The 14,661-nt window shown below is 43.7% G+C and overlaps 1 protein-coding gene across 1 annotated transcript in view; it reads left to right on the top strand.

Annotated features, from left to right (window-relative positions):
- Positions 1-14,661, top strand: part of gabrb4 (gamma-aminobutyric acid type A receptor subunit beta4) — a 73,853-nt gene that overhangs the window by 38,275 nt on the left and 20,917 nt on the right. Inside the window, exons 3-4 of the mRNA XM_079647569.1 lie at positions 177-244; positions 2,823-3,043. Coding sequence (XP_079503695.1) covers positions 177-244; positions 2,823-3,043 — 289 coding nt within the window. The remainder of the gene's footprint in view (positions 1-176; positions 245-2,822; positions 3,044-14,661) is intronic.

Below are 14,661 nucleotides of genomic sequence, written 5' to 3'. Positions count from 1 at the left end.
AAATTGTTTGGTTTGTATACACAATTCTATGGTACCGTGTATGCACCTAAGGTTATGAAAAAGTAAAGGTGATTGCTCTCCACTCTATCTCTTTATGCTGCTTGGCACAAATGAAAGTGCATTCAAATTCCAGTGTTTGCATGTTAGTGACTCGACTTTTTCCTTTGTTTCCTCAGGTCCTCCAGTCATCGTAGGAATGAGCATCAACATTGCGAGCATCGACTCCATCTCAGAAGTAAACATGGTGAGATACAAACACTTTCGTCGTACGACCCCGCACTGGCTTCCCACCCAGAAAACAATCTGGTTATTGGTCTGAAGGATTCAACCAGGCTGAGGATGCTACAGAGTATCTGTGGAGATAGGAAGGACTTTAGACATATTTCCACTAAAGGAAAATAAATATTGCAATGTACTGAACTACTGAAAAATTGCTCATTGATGACGTCATTTTGTCTCTTGGCACTCTCCTTATTTCACTCAGCGTGACTTCACCTATATGGTGATCAAGCCCAAGTTAATAAACATATATATTTTTCATACGTTAAGAGTTCTCCTTTTGCGATTAAAAGTTGAATATCCATAGCAGTCTTTGTTCTTAATGTGTTTGTGATCGGCTTGAGATGTCTTTGTTCTTGTATGACTCTGAATCATGAGTCTTAAGCGGTAACACTTGATAAGTTGTATGTATATTTGATTCTTAATTCATTTTAATGAGGGTGAGGCTTTTAAAAATTGTTCTAATGGTAAAAAAGAAGACAAAATATTAATGTTTGTAATGATGCTCTTTTAAAAACGATGTAAAATAAAGTTTTAGATTAGAGCTCCTTTCATCAAATATGCATTTAAAAACGGCTGATTTTAATAACATTTATGAGCAAGGGGGCTGATTGAGTAGTTTATCAGTTGTATGGTTGAGTGCGTATTAAGACCTGTGTGTTCATTCACTTCATCATGATGGATACTTCTCAATACGAAATACTTTGCTTCATTAATTACAAAGCAGGATGTAAGGGATCCTGACGGTCCCATCATGCATTATGCTCAAACACATGAAGCTAGTTGAACACGCAATTTAAAAAATGATTGGAGATAAATGGCACACAATATTTCAAACCATTGGACTGTGCAGGTTGAAAATGAAGCCCATGGGCCTTTCTCATTTCACTAATTTCCCCTCCTCGACTCCTATCCTTGTGTCTTAGTCCCGCCCACAGGAGACGCGAGCGGAGGAGTCAAGGAGGGGAACCGAGGAAAGAGGAGGGGAAGCAGCAGGCGGTTAGAGAAATGAGAACTCCTCTCCTCTGAGTGGTCATTTTAAAGAGACGTCCATTAATGATGACAGGAGGCACAGCAGCCCTCTGTCTGATGGACAGAACTGTGTTCATGACGACTTATATATTTACTTTTAATTAATTCACAGTGCGGTATAATGAGACAATAACAGGCTACAGATGCGGACATATACACACACATATATATATATATAGGTATATATATTTAAATAAATATATACAATTTCAGAATCAAACAAGTATGAGAGCACTCACAGCATAATAACGTAACACTATCAGAGACTGGATATATCCCCCCTCCCTCTCTGGTCGCTACAATGAGGAAAATAAATTACGGGCCAAAAGTTTTATTTACAAGTATTAAAAGTAAGCATAGGACACCAAACCAACTGAGACAAGTCTGTCTGCCGCATCTACGCATTGTACAACATACACACACACACACACACACACATACACACACACACACACACACACACACACACACACACACTGTACCACATGCACCTACACACTGTACAACACGCACCAACAGCTCCTAAAGCATATAATATCAGGCTACAGCCATTGTGTATTTTATTATGTGAAGCACTAAATGGTTTTAGACAAATATTGACTCTTTGTTTGTAGACATCTACTAAACTAAAGCAAATAAAGAGAATAGGCCTGTTATACTGAGTGATATATATTTTACACACTGCTCTGCTTTCTGCACGGACCTCACAGCTGTTCTCTCTGTAAACATCGCGTAGCGATGAAAGCAGTTAATAAAATAATATCCAGTGCGTCACACGACTCTTTTAAACATCACTGTTGCCGGAAATGCATCCGCGGAGGAGCCGTGGAGGACCCATCAGTGTATCCTCGATTATAGCTCCTCCAGAGAGCCTCCTCGACGCTCGATCCTCGGTCCTCGAAGTGCATTTAGAGAAATTAGATGTCCTTCAACATGGCGCGCCAAAAACCATTTCCGGGTCACTACCGGAGGACCGAGGAGTCGAGGAGGGGAAATTAGAGAAATAAGAAAGGCCCTTTGTCAGTTAGAAACAGTGTAAAACAGGAGTACCAGCACATCAGTATTTATTTGTTTGATGCCCATGTTCTATTTTACAAATCCGGAGCAGTTCGTTTGTCTGATTGCGTAAAAAGATAAAAACAATGTTCATGTTCTGAGAGCATAACAACAGTTTTGAAGTGCCCTTGTAGCAGATGCTTTCTGCTTTTATTGCTGTGGTGGCCTTATCGCAAGTGCTTATTCCTCTCTTTGTCCTTCATTTAATTACATTGTGGTGAACCACTGAATCGACATCTTCATGTCAGCTTAAACTCTGCACATTGACTTAGTGTATCATCTGGTAATTGTGATTTTAAGGCTGAAGTAATAACTTCTACGTTCATGCGTCAAACCATGCACTGGAAGCAAACAATAAGATACAAAGAAAAGCACTTTTGGCCCAATTATTTCATTAGCTTATGGCCTTGTGTTCATCTGAACAGTTATTGTGATTTTGTTTTCCTTCTCCCCAGGACTACACCATCACAATGTATTTCCAGCAGAGCTGGCGGGATAAGCGTCTGGCCTACACTGAGATGAAGCTGAACCTGACTCTGGACAACCGTGTAGCAGACCAGCTGTGGCTCCCTGACACCTACTTCCTTAACGACAAGAAGTCCTTTCTTCATGGGGTGACAGTGAAGAACCGTATGATCCGACTGCATCCAGATGGCACTGTCCTCTACGGGCTGAGGTAAGAACGCTGGAGTCGCTGTTTATTTTCTTATGGTACCCATCAGCATTTGTTGATTGAGGCTAATCAATTCAATACTTTATTTCTTATTGTTTTGGTTTGTATGTGTACTCTGTGATCCTAAACTGGTACTAGTACTAGATGTATTTTGAGATTTTTAACATTTACTAAAATCAAAAAAATGATATGGGTGTCAAAATGTGTGTTGCCAAAACATTTATTTGTAATCAAAATCACAATTTAAGCACAAACGGACAGATGTGCAGCTCAAGAATCAGTACTGTTGAGTAAATGGATTCATCACCACGTGATAAATGTTCATTCTAAATGCATGGCTGCACGTTTGAACTTTTTTTTTAAATGTACGACGTAACAAAAAAAAAGGATTGTTTGACGCTTCTCAAAGTAATCAGAGCGCTGAAAAAAGATGAGGTCAGCTAAACTTTGAGTTGTAGCACGTCCTGCAGCAACAATTGTTGGACGTTGGTTTGTCCCTTACGGTCACCGGCGGTCTGAACGGACAGTGAAGTGTTTTACAGGTTAGAATTACTTATTTAGTCAGCTATTTTGACCCTCCATTTAAAGGCCCTTCCTCCACTCTGTTAATATTGCAGTCCGAAGAAAAATCGGGTCAGGTTAACCGTGAGTATGACTCTGCTGTTACTAGTTATAGCTTGAAAACATAGTAAAGGACTTTCTCTGCCGTTACTAGTTATAGCTTGAAAACATAGTAAAGGGACTTTCTCTGCCGTTTTAACTGTGCATGCTGGCAGATCCCCAGAAAAAAAGAGGATGGTATGGTATAGGGAAGAGATGGATGGATTATTCATGTCCTTTTAAACTTTTCGAAAGATTTAATAATGCAAGGAGATGATGTCTCAGGAGAAAATATTGAGATACAGCGAAAAGATCCACCCATGCTGGGTTAGGCTTTACCCCTCTGTGACCCCAAACAGCATCACTAGTATTTGGAAATCTAGAGCAAGAGCAAACACTTAAATATGAGACCAGAGCAAACGGAAGCACTTATGGGAAGGAGGAGTGATATTTGCCCAGAGTAGACTGCTGAACACCCAGAGAGCCTCGTAATGACTTTAATTAGAGAACTGCTGCCTTTATCATTTGCCTTTGTCATGTGGCAGTTATACAGTAAGTGAAAATGTTGATAACCTCCGAAAGAATGAACTAGACAGATGTATTTTTGGCAAGAAAAACAGCCTTTAAAGCTTTATGTATAAAGTAAATAGTCTACAAAGTGTGACTCAGGACAAACAATAACAATATTTCAGAAGGAGAGGGGTGGATTAAAACCCAAGATTTATTGTCCCAGAAATGCTAAAAAAAAGGTTCAAAGTACTCACTACCAAAATGTCCCAGATCACTGCGAGAAACTAGACAATTCAGTCAACAGCAAATGTGCACACAGGGACCCATTCCAAATCCCTCGGGGGCGGCTAAAAGTACGAAAGCGTCCCGAGGTTTGTTCAAGCTCAGAACGGATCGCTGCTTTTCGTAACCCAAGTCGTTAAAAAAAGCAGTTTGATGGAGGCAGAGGAGCAGGGAAGGTGTTTTGTTCCATAAATAAAATAAAATGGCAGTGATAGGGTGTATAGATCATATGAAGTAATGAATTATTAATGCAATAATCAGTATTCAGAAACTCTGAATTACTGAGTTGGTGCTGACACAAAAAGAGATTTGACGGCACAACGTTTTTCTTTTTTTTCCTTTTATGACTCTTAACAACTTTGTAGAAATGCAATCTCACTGCTGCTGAAGACCGTGCTGCACATGTCTGCCTGCTGGATGAATCTTTGAGCTTTTGTTCATTACCCTTCATGCCAATCGCACATGGGCCTGGCAATGTACAAGTGCAATCTTGGAGCAGCCCTGAGAAGGGTCTGGAGCGGGATGAATATATATCATTTGTCAGAGAAGTACGTCAGCAGGTACCATCGGGGTCTGCTTCAATAAAGACCAATCAAATCCCCCTCTGTCTTCCCCCTTTTGCTGCTGCTGCTGAATGTCTACTGAACTCAAACAGAAGGACCTCCCCACACCATTGTAGATAACAAGACGTTGTGCTAATTTGGCATTAATCAATTATTAAAATGTATTTTAAATGTATACCAGATGAAAAATTCCAATGCGTGTGCCTCCACTAAATAAAGCAGGTGAAAACTGGTTGAATTTTTACACCATTTGGTGCCAAAATGACACCGTGCTAATTTACGTGAATAATCATGCCCATCTGCTTCGCTCATCGTTCGTACCTCATGCACATCCGGGTTCCTTCGGAGCCACAAAAGTGCGAAGCTGGCGCCGCACAAGCATAGTGAAATTACACCTGCATTTGCACCTCTGCTGGCTTAGTGCCTGAAATACAAACAGAGAGCTAAGGCTGTTGCTAGGGACACCAGCCTCCTCCAACATCTCATCTTCAAGCTGAACAGGGGTTTACGGTTCCCATCACCCACTGCAGTAATGGTGAAATCCAGATGGCGTCAGCGTCCAGACCATTTTTATTTAGCCGTGTACAATAATTAGAAGCAGTGAATAATCTACATGCCATGTTGTGTTTGGGACCTTTAAAAGCCTCCTGTAAGCATGCAATTAAATTACTTTGTGAAAATGTTCGACTTTGCCCAAGGGTTGTGTAGACATTTCCTTTTTCAGAGAACAAAATATGTAACTATCACAACAGATGTTGCGTTCTCAGTTCAATTCATTTGAATGCAGCGCCTCTCAAGTTTGACCGCTTGAGGTTTTTTGTTGTCTTAAATGCAATTTATTGTAAAGACCTCCTGTTTGTATCCATCCCCTGTGCCGCTGTTGAGCACAATAGGATGCAAACTGTGGACAATCACATTACACACCCCGCTGCACCTAGCCGCTCTCTGTGAAATGTGCTGCTACTTATGTTTGGCTTGGTTTTTAAAAACCTTTATTTACTGGATTCTTATTGCTTTTAGAGGTTTTAATGTCAGGTCTACTAATTTGTGGATTAATCACAAGCTCTGATTCAGAAGTAGATCCACACATTTTACCCACTGATCTTGTATTAAGCAATAACTGCTACATTCGCTGTACCTGCAGTTTTTTTTCTGTGGACAAACCAAGCAGGTCGCGTATTTTTTTTTTACCAGGTTTGTTTTATTTTCCTACTTAAGAAACGTACATGTATGATGAACAGGATTATTGAATAGATGTCACGATTGTTGTGTTGTGTCACGCTTTTAGTTTTGTGTGTCTGGTAGTGGGTGTTTTGCTTTTCTCCTTGTCATGTTTTCCTCCCTGTGTATTGTCTGGTCTTTTCCCCTGTGTTTTCATGTCTGTCGTTAGTTTCCCTGGTGTGTCTAATTTCCTGATTGTTTTCACCTTTCACTCCTTCTGTGTCTCCTGTGCTAATCAGTTTCAGCCCCACCCCTGATTGTTCCCACCTGTGTCTTGTTACCCTGTGTTTAAATTCCCCTGTCTCCCAGTGTTCAGTGTCAGTTCGTTATTGGCTTTTGCCATGGTCAGTGCTTTGCTCTTGTCTCTTGCCACAGTCAGGTCTATGCTATTTTGAGTTCTCGATAAGTTTGATCCTCACTACGTGAGCGTTTTCCTTTTTGTTCTCCATTTTTTGTCATCTCAGCTAGAGAGTGATAGAGACCGTTTTTTGTTGTTCATTTTTGCTGTTCATGAAAAGATCAAGTATCTTACAAATACTTTACCTCTGTCTCCCGAGTCGGGCAATTGGGTCCTACCTCCTAAGTGTCTGAGCTCGTAACAGAACGAACTGACTATTATGGACCCAGCCGACCCAAGAACACTTCACGCCGCTCTGTCAGCACACGGCGTAAAAGTGTTTCACCACGAGGAACAGCTGGGTATGGCCACCCAGAGAAAACAAGAGCAGAGAAGACGCCAGGCAGAGATTCAGGAAGACATCTCTACACAGCTGCAACAGCTAGCTGAAAAGATGAATCGTTTGATCCCTCACCTGCGGACTGCTCCAGTGCCGGCCCCAGCAGCCATGGTTCCGGCTTCACTACCGGCCCCAGTAGCCATGGTCCCGACTCCAGTTTCGGCTCCATTACTGGCTCTTCGGCCGATGCCAACTTCCTGTGCCCTGTCGGCTTACCGACCGTCTCAAGTCTCCTCTCGAGTCCCCTGTCAAGTTCCTTTTCAAGTTCCCTCTCCAGTCCCCTGTCAAGGTCTTTTTCAAATTCCCTCTCCAGTCATCTCTCGAGTTCACTTTTTACATTACATTACATTACATTGCATTTAGCTGACGCTTTTATCCAAAGCGACTTACAATAAGTGCATTCGACCAGGAAGATACAACCTTTAAGAAAACAGAATCATATAAGTACATCAGGTTTCATAGAGCCAAACATTTCAAGTGCTACTCAACTGGCATTTAGAAAGCCAGCCCTTTATTAGTATATAAGTGCTTTGTTAGTAATTTTATCGCTCGAAGTGGAGTCTAAAGAGATGAGTTTTCAGTTTGCGTCGGAAGATGTGTAAGCTATCTGCTGTCCTGATTTCAATGGGGAGCTCATTCCACCATTTTGGAGCCAGGATAGCAAACCCACGTGTTTTTGCTGACGGGAACTTGGGTCCCCCTCGCAGTGCGGGTGCAGCGAGCTGTTTGGCTGATGCAGAGCGGAGTGCACGTGCTGGGGTGTACGGTTTAACCATGTCCTGGATGTAGGAAGGGCCAGATCCATTCGCAGCATGGTACGCAAGTACCAGTGTCTTGAAGTGGATTCTAGCAGTTACTGGAAGCCAGTGAAGGGAGCGGAGGAGCGGTGTGGTGTGGGAGAATTTGGGAAGGTTGAAGACCAGACGAGCCGCTGCATTCTGGATGAGCTGCAGAGGTCGGATGGCACATGCAGGTAGACCAGCCAGGAGGGAGTTGCAGTAGTCTAGGCGAGAGATGACGAGAGCCTGGACCAGAATCTGCGCTGATGTCTGGGTCAGCTGGGGACGTATCCTCCTGATGTTGTAAAGCGTGTATCTGCAGCAGCGGGTTTCAAGTCATCTCTCGAGAGCCCTCTCAAGTCTCCACTCAAGTCACCTCTCGAGTTCCCTTTCAAGTCATCTCTCGAGAGCCCTCTCAAGTCACCTCTCAAGTCACCTCTCAAGTTCCCTCTCAAGTCCTGTCTCGAGTCTCCTCTCGAGTTCCCTCTCAGACCACCACTCAGTTTCCCCCTCGAGTCCCCGCTCAAGTTCCCTCTCGAGTCCCCTCTCAAGTCACCTCTCGAGTCCCTTCTCAAGTTCCTTCTCAGTTCCCCTCTCGAGTCTCCTCTCGAGTTCCCTCTCAAGTTCCCTCTGGAGTCCTTTTTCAAGTCACCTCTCAAGTCTCCGAGTCACCTCTCAAATCTCCTCTCAAGTCCCCTCTCGAGTCTCCTCTCGAGTTCCCTCTCAAGCCACCACTCGAGTTCCCTCTCAAGTCACCTCTCGAGTTCCCTCTCAAGTCACCTCTCAAGTCACCTCTCAAGTCTCCTCTCGAGTTCCCTCTCAAGTCCCTACCCTATGTCCTGAGCCGTTGGAGGCCCCGACGACTACTGTTCTGCCGGGGGTCCTGCCAACCCTATGCCCTGCGCCGTTAGAGGCCCCGCCGACTACCCTTCTGCCGGGGGTCCTGCCAATCCTATGCTCTGTGCTGTTGGAGACCCCGCCGACTACTCTTCTGCCGGGGGTCCTGCCAATCCTATGTTCTGTGCCGTTGGAGACCCCGCCGACTACTCCTCTGCCGGGGGTCCAGCCAACCCTATGTCCTGTGCCGTTGGAGGCGCCGCCGACTACTCTTCTGACGGGGGTCCTGCCAATCCTATGTCCTGTGCCGTTGGAGGTCCAGCCGACACCTGTTTTGTCGGGGGTCCTGCTGGCTCCATGTCCTGTTCCGTTGGGAGTCCCGCCAAGACCTGCTCCGCCGAGTTTCCTGCCAACACTGTGTCCTGTCCTGTTTCGGGTCCAATCGACACCAGACCTTGCTCCGTCGTGGGTCCCACTGACACCAGCCCAGGTTCCGTCCAGGGTCTCGTCTACGCCTGACCCGCCAGGGGTTCCACCAGCTCCTGCCCGTCCTTGAGCCCGGCCTCCTGAGTTCCCAGCGGCTTTCGCCCTAGAGCCCGTTCTCCTGAGTTCCCCAGCTGAGGACTTCCCTATGAACTCTGCCTTGCCCCCGGACCGTCCGCCCGAGGACTCAGTCATGAACTCTGTCTTGGTCCTGGGCCGTCCGCCCGAGGACTCCATTATGAACTCTGCCTTGCCCCTGGGCCGTCCGCCCGAGACACCCATCATGGACTCTGCCTTGCCCCTGGGTCGTCCGCCCGAGACACCCATCATGAACTGTGCTTTGCCTCTGGGTTGTCGTCCCGGACCCGTCCTCCGGACCCCCCTCCACCCACCCTTTTTGGATTTTTTTTTTTTCGTACGTCTGGAATCCGTCCCTTGAGGGGGGGTTCTGTCACGATTCTTGTGTTGTGTCATGTTTTTAGTTTTGTGTGTCTGGTAGTGGGTGTTTTGCTTTTCTCCTTGTCATGTTTTCCTCAGAGTGTATTGTCTGGTCTTTTCCCCTGTGTTTTCATGTCTGTCGTTGGTTTCCCGTTAGTGTGTCTAATTTCCTGATTGTTTTCACCTGTCACCCCTTCTGTGTCTCCTGTGCTCATCAGTGTCAGCCCCACCCCTGATTGTTCCCACCTGTGTCTTGTTACCCTGTGTTTAAATTCCCCCATCTCCCAGTGTTCAGTGTCAGTTCGTTTTTGTCTTTTGCCATGGTCAGTGCTTTTAGTCCAGCAGATATGTGAAATATCTGAAAGAATTGTGCTTTTGATGATAAAAGCATGAAATTTGGCACACTGTTGTGCATGCCCTAAGGAAGATTTTTGGCTATAGAGCCATCGCAAATTTGTCCAATGGCGCCAATGGTTTTTATTTTAACAGTAGTTTAGGATCTAGACCACCTAGTATCTTGATTCTGGTGGCTAATCCTATATTTTCAAGGATGGGGAATGCATTGGTACTATTTACAACATGCTAGAATGTAGCTAACTATATGTATCTGGTATTCAGGGAACAAAATACACAGTAAACCATTAACATATTTATTATGGTGAAGTCATACATGTTACATAATATATATGAAATATTACAGGTTTTCAATTAAATGCAGAGTTAGTTCTGAAAACACAGTCCACCACAGTGGCAAAGGGCACTGCACTGAATTGCTGCCTTGACACATTTGCATTGTCCACTGCAACCCTTTTTGCATCCACAGCGGAGGAGTTCACAACAGGCCTGGTAATGTGGTCCAGTAAACTTCCCATCCACCTGTGGCCTTCCTCTTCCACCCCCAGTCACCTGGGGATGGGAGTTCATGGGCTGCAAACATCATCTGTCCCCAGCAGTGACCAGCTTTGAAGGCAGCTCTCTTTGTGTGCTGAATTGATGCTCACTTCTCTACTTCCCCTCTTCTACGACCAGGCCAAATATGTGGCCATGATTCGTCATTCCATCGATGAGGTAAGTCAGGCATTAGAGATTCTGAATCCTGGTCAGATCACTCTGGATCAACATCTATACGCTGTGGCAAAACAAACCCAGTGGAGCTGGCCAGCAACTCACAGTGAAGATCATTTTATTGTGACGTTTGTTGGGTTTCACATTGAGATGGTAGCACTCAAGGTACTTGGCGACCTCCTGGAGGGGTAGCGGGTGGACAAGAGCAGTGTTATGTTCCCAGTTCCACTTCTGGTCTATCATCCTGCAGCTGGAAATAGAGTTGATGATCTATGTGCGATCAATAAGAGAGGCCAACTTCCTACTCTACATAAATGCCTTGACCAAGATTGTGCCTTGGTTTATTTCATTTCATTTCAAACCTTTATTTATGCAGGTGAATCCCATTGAGACCATTGATCTCTTTTTCAAGGGTGACCTGAAGGGTCCTTTCCCTAGGACACACCCAATATGTCGGATGGATACCAGTCCACCTACGTGACATGATTGTGCTGAAAGATAACCATCCTGATGTCCATCAACAGTTTCTGAAAGGAAACTTTGCTGTGAAGAAGACGACACGCAGCTTCTCTGCTATTGTCATTGACAGGCCCACAAGCAGAACAATGCCTCTGTGAAAGGTGATGGTGGTGCTGTAGGCCTGACAGAGAACCCTGCAGCTCTGCGATGCTGGATTGTGTCTGGCCCCGAGATGGCATGTGTGGTTGGGGAGTTTAAAGCCTCCACTGAGAAGAGAAAGAAGACTGACACCCTGCACCATGAGCAGACCAAACATGCACAAATGGCATTTGCACAAGATGTTAAAGCACTAATTGGTGCTACATCAGACATGGGCAATCCATTCTGTGAAATAAGCAGTGAATATCTTCTTGTACTGGATACTAGAGACCTTGCAGATGCAGCAGTCATTGATACTCTGAACCAGATTGAGAAAGTCGGACAGGACGGGTATGACACCTACAGTGGAGGAAATAAGTATTTTATCCCTTGCCGATTTTGTAAATTCACCCACTTACAAAGAAATGAACAGTCTATAATTGTAATGGTAGGTTTATTTTAACAGTGAGAGTAAGAATATCAAAAAGAAAAACCAGAAAATGAAATTATATAAAAGATAAACAATTATTTGCATTTAACTGTGGGATATAAGTATTTGATCCCCTTGCAAAAAACAAGGATTCTGGCTCCCACAGACCGGTTACATAAGTCCATTTCCTTTAGGAAAGTGCCCCTCATATCAACTTGTTACCTGTATAAAAGACACCTGTCCACAGAATCAATCTATCAGATTCCAACCTCTCGACCATGGGCAAGACTAAAGTGCTGTCTAAGGACCTCAGGGACAAGATTGTAGACCTGCACTTGGCTGGGGTTGGCTACAAAACCACCTGTAAGCAGCTTGGGGAGAAGGTGACAACTCTTGGTGCGATTATTCGGAAATGGAAGGGAAAAAAATGGACATCAATCAACAATCAATCACCCTCGGTCTGGGAATCCACACAAGATCTCGCCCCTTGGGGTATTGATGATCATGAGAAAGGTGAGGTATCAGCCAAGAACTACAAGGGAGGAATTTGTTAATGATCTCAAGGCAGCTGGGAGCACAGACCCAAGAAAACTATTGGTAACACACTACACCATAATGGATCAAACCCTGCAGCGCCCGCAAGGTCCCCTGCTCAAGAAGAACATGAAAGGCCCTTCTGAAATTTGACAATAAATATCTGAATGATTAAGAGAAGGCTTGGTAGAAGGTGATGTGGTCAGATGACACCAAAATGGAGGTGGAAACATTATAATTTTGGGGTGTTTCTCTGCTAAGGGGACAGGACGACTTCCCTGCATCGAGGAGAGGATGGACGGGGCCATGTACTGTAACATCTTGGCTAATAGCCTCCTTCCCTCAGCCAGGACACTGAAAAGGGTCATGGATGGGTCTTCCAGCAGGACAATACACCTGAACATACGGCCAAGGCAACACAGGAGCTGCTAAAGAAGAAGCACATTTAGGTGATGGATGGGCCTAGCTAGTCTCCGGACCTTAATCCCATAGAAAATCTGTGGAGGGAGCTGAAGTTTTGAGATGCCAAGAATCAGCCTCAACACCTTAAGGATTTGGAGAGGATCTTCAGAGAGGAGTGGACCAAAATCCTTCCTGAGATGTGCACAAACCTGGAGACCAGCTACAAGAAGTGTCTGACCTCTGTGCTGTCCAACAAGGGTTTCTCCACCAAGTACTAACACATGTTTTGCAAAGGGATCAAATACTTATTTCCCACAGTTTAATGCATACCAAATTGTATCTTTTATATAATGTACATTATACACTGGATTTTCTTTTTGATATTCTTACTCTCACTCATAAATTAAACCTACCATTACAATTATAGACTGTTCATTTATTTGTAAGTGGGCAAACTTACAACATCTGCAAGGGATCAAATACTTATTTCCTCCACTGTATGTCAGTGAGCGCCTTGTCGAACAGAAAAAGCCCATCAAAGATCCCATTAAAAGGAAAAACCTCCCTCTATTCAGCCAGCCTCCAGTCCAAGATAAGTCCAGGTCCCAACAACAGCTCTCATCTCTGAAGAATGACTGTTCTCTGTTCTCTAGGCTGTACATTGTATCTGAGATACGTGATGGAAGTCTGGATGAGTTTTTTGGGATTAATTAAGTGAAATATAATAAACTTGAAAACCAGGCATATCCATCATCATTGTCACAAATGGGCAAACTCAGAACTGGTACCAAGTCAGACTTGGTGGGCTGTTTGGAGGACCTGATTTCTTAGAATGCATCCCACCACACAGTTAATGCCTCATCCTTGATGGGGCTACTCTTGTGAACATGCTACGACCTGGTGCTGCTAAGACGTTTTTTTATTATGCGCAGAAAGCGTTCTCACCATACATCCTGTCTTGTGGGACAGTCATCTGTCGTGAACTCCTCCTGAATGTGTCAAGCTAGCAATTCAGTACACTGCCCTTTGCCACTGTGGTGGACTGTGTTTTCAGAACTAAGTCTGAATTTAGTCGAAAACCTGTAATATTTCATATATATTATGTAACATGTATGACTTCACCATAATAAATATGTTAATGGTTTACTGTGTATTTTGTTCCCTGAATACCAGATACATATAGTTAGCTACATTATAGCATGTTGTAAATAGTACCAATGTATTCCCCATCCTTGAAAATGTAGGATTAGCCACCAGAATCATGATCCTAGGTGGTCTAGATCCTAAACTTCTGGTAAAATAACAACCAATGGCCAAATTTGCGATGGCCCTATAGCCAAAAATCTTCCTTAGGGCATGCTCTAACAGTGTGCCAAATGTCATGCTTTTATCATCAAAAGCACAATTCTTTCACATATCTGCTGGACTATTTGTTCTTGTCTCTTGCCACAGTCAGGTCTATGCTCTTTTGAGTTCATGGAAAGTTTGATCCTCACTACGTGTGCGTTTTCATTTTTGTTCTCCATTTTTGTCATCTCAGCTAGAGAGTGATAGAGACCGTTTTTTGTTTTTCATTTTTGCTGTTCATGAAAAAATAAAGTATCTTACAAATACTTTACCTCTGTCTCCTAGGTCGTGCAATTGGGTCCTACCTCCTAAGTGTCTGAGCTCGTAACAATAGATGCTACGTATAGTCGTATTTAAAAAAAAAAAAAAAAAAAACATTTAGTATTTCACAAATACAAATCAAAACTACACATTAAAGAATTACTGTCACATGATGAACTCGGTTTATAGTAGTGCTTATTGTGGAATTTTCCAAATTGTTACTCATTGAAGGTGGATCTGGGAATACAAAAATCTAAATTTCCAGCCAGTGGCTATTTCTAAGAAAAGTCCAATTGTATAGAAGTCTATGAGAATATGACCCTACTTCCTTTATATCATTTAACAAGGACAAAGAAACATCCAAAATGTTTAGATCAAAATAAATGTTCTTGTTAACCCTTCATCTCCCTCAGATGTATCTTTTGACCCCTTTAGAAGGGTCTGACTCCAAGGCAGGGTAGCGCTGGATCGAACTGCTTTAATGCATATCAAGTCATTCAAACTAGCTCCACCACAAAAGTAAAATGCTGAAAAA

This window comes from Notothenia rossii, assembly GCF_949606895.1.
Source record: "Notothenia rossii genome assembly, chromosome: 9".
NCBI classification, from domain to species: Eukaryota; Metazoa; Chordata; class Actinopteri; order Perciformes; family Nototheniidae; genus Notothenia; species Notothenia rossii.
The sequence above is the reverse complement of the archived record's forward strand: the minus strand, read 5'-3'. Positions and strand labels throughout refer to the sequence as shown.